This window comes from Pundamilia nyererei, unplaced genomic scaffold (genome assembly GCF_000239375.1).
Source record: "Pundamilia nyererei isolate P.nyererei 1_Seehausen unplaced genomic scaffold, PunNye1.0 scaffold00252, whole genome shotgun sequence".
In the NCBI taxonomy this organism is placed as follows: Eukaryota; Metazoa; Chordata; class Actinopteri; order Cichliformes; family Cichlidae; genus Pundamilia; species Pundamilia nyererei.
The window spans coordinates 461,501-463,770 of NW_005187653.1; the positions used below are offsets into that span (position 1 = coordinate 461,501).

The 2,270-nt window shown below is 45.8% G+C and overlaps 1 protein-coding gene across 1 annotated transcript in view; it reads left to right on the forward strand.

Annotated features, from left to right (window-relative positions):
- The window catches only part of abcc1 (ATP binding cassette subfamily C member 1 (ABCC1 blood group)), a 32,178-nt gene that overhangs the window by 13,623 nt on the left and 16,285 nt on the right, over positions 1-2,270 (forward strand). Inside the window, exons 16-18 of the mRNA XM_005749666.1 lie at positions 417-475; positions 955-1,151; positions 1,781-1,948. Coding sequence (XP_005749723.1) covers positions 417-475; positions 955-1,151; positions 1,781-1,948 — 424 coding nt within the window. The remainder of the gene's footprint in view (positions 1-416; positions 476-954; positions 1,152-1,780; positions 1,949-2,270) is intronic.

Below are 2,270 nucleotides of genomic sequence, written 5' to 3' on the forward strand. Positions count from 1 at the left end.
TAGCTACATGCGGCTGTGGAAAACAGCTAAACATGAGAGGTTGTTGGACAAAGTTTGTGTTCTCCATTCTTTAAGTATCGGTTTGGCACCGGGTAAAACCTAAACGATACCCATCCCTAGTCATAAGCCCCGCCCTCTGTTCAACAATGGTCATTTACAGTGGACATGGATATCCTCTTTTACTCTCCTTTTAAACCATCTGTCTAAAATGTGAACATTGGCATTCTTGAAAGAGTGACCTTTGACCTTGCAGATGTAGAGCTGTCCAGGTGGCTCTTCAGTGTTGCACCGTGTGTGTATTGAGTGGCTGTTTGGTTTCTCCAGTACAGAGGCCTGAGGACTACCTGCTGCACTGTACAGCATTAACTATGATGTTAAGCTTGTGTTTGGAAGTTTGTTTGGTTTTTCCCCCTTAGGATTCCCCAGGGGGCGTGGCTTGTCAGGGGGGCGTGGTTGGGTCTGGGGACGGGACTGGGTCTAAAGAGCACTGGGATGTTGTGCTTTGAGAAATTTCTCCTGAATTTTCTGAGAGGCTGAAGAAGCCTCTTGGATGAGAGGTGAAACATCCTTATGAAACTCAAAGAAGTCGAGTCGCTTCATTTCTGAGCTCCTCAGACTGCCATGAACCCGCTGCCTGAGGGCCCCCGCTGCCTGAGGGCCCCCGCTGCCTGAGGGCCCCCGCTGCCTGAGGGCCCCCGCTGCCTGAGGGCTCACACAGACAGCCAGCACAGAATATTTGATCGTGTACAAAAGCACCAGCACCTTTGATAAGTGATGGAAGGATGCACAATTACAATGAAAGTCTTTTTCACAGCAGCGTATTGAATAAATAAAATAAAGGACATGGCAGTGGCCACTTTAGTAGCGCCTGCATTCTTTGAGTGCGATTATGACTAAATAGATAATAAATAACAGGCAGTCTTAATGTTTAATTAAATGTCCAATGAGTGTAAGGTGTGCCTGTGTCCCTGCAGGGTTCTGTGGCATACGTTCCCCAGCAGGCCTGGATCCAGAATTCCTCTTTAAAAGACAACATAATCTTTGGTCAAGAGAGGAGACAGTCCTGGTATCAGCATGTGGTGGAGGCATGTGCCCTTCAGCCTGACCTTGACATACTTCCTGCAGGAGATGACACTGAGATAGGAGAGAAGGTATGAGCCCATAGTACACGTCTTTGTGTGTAAATTAATGTCGACACAAAACAAGTTGGCCTCGGAGAACGGAAAACAGTTTTCGCTCTGCAGTCCTATGAAAACATCGTTACTGTGTCTTACTTATTAAGAGGTGAGTAAAAGCCGAGTGTTGCTATTTAAATGCAGTTTTCTGCAATTAACTGAGCATGTGTTGTGTCGGTTTGTAGTATTGTATTAAACCACACCCGAGGCCATCAGTCTCCCCAGGAGTGCACATCTCAGGAACTTGTTATCGTGGTCAGACGGTGCAATGGGAAAAGGAAAACCCAAGAGCTACATGTCAGACTGCAGGCCTCAGTCAGTGTGTTACATGTTAGTGAGATCATGACTGTACGATTAGCAAAGACTCAGCAGGTATTTGGAGGAGATGCCCGATAAAGCTTTGATGAGGATGTGACCCCCAGGAATTCACAGGGAACTGGTTTCTTGTTGAGGTGTCTGGTTACTGAGCGAGACCACAGACAGTAGTTTGGACAGACTTGTTGGTGTGTCACTGAGTCTTTTGTTGCTGTTTGATGACACCGGCAGCATTTCTACAATGATGAGCTAGCCTGCTATACTGTCTGCCTCTGACCGTCTGTCTGCAGGGAGTGAACCTGTCAGGAGGTCAGAAGCAGCGGGTGAGCCTGGCCAGGGCCGTCTACTGTGATCGTGCCGTCTACCTGCTGGATGACCCGCTGTCTGCTGTCGATGCTCATGTAGGGAAACACATCTTTGATCAAGTCATCGGCCCACAGGGACTGCTGAAGGACAAGGTGTGTGTGTGTGTGATGGAGTCATATACATTAGGGGTGGGGGAAAAAATCGATACTGTGTAGCATCGTGATATTTTGTTTGCTAATAATGTATCGATACAGGGACAGCAGAAATCGATATTTTGTTACAAACAATTTTTTCGTGCACTGGAACTCTGACTTCAGAGCATGTTGATCCTTTTTCTGAGCAAGAATCCTGACATTCCTTCACTGTCCAAATGTGTTTAACTTTTTTTTGGCAGCAATAAACATGAGTGTTTACTTATTTTAATTTAAGACATGTTTTATTTTAATTAAGTTTAAAACTTTTTTTATTTAATGT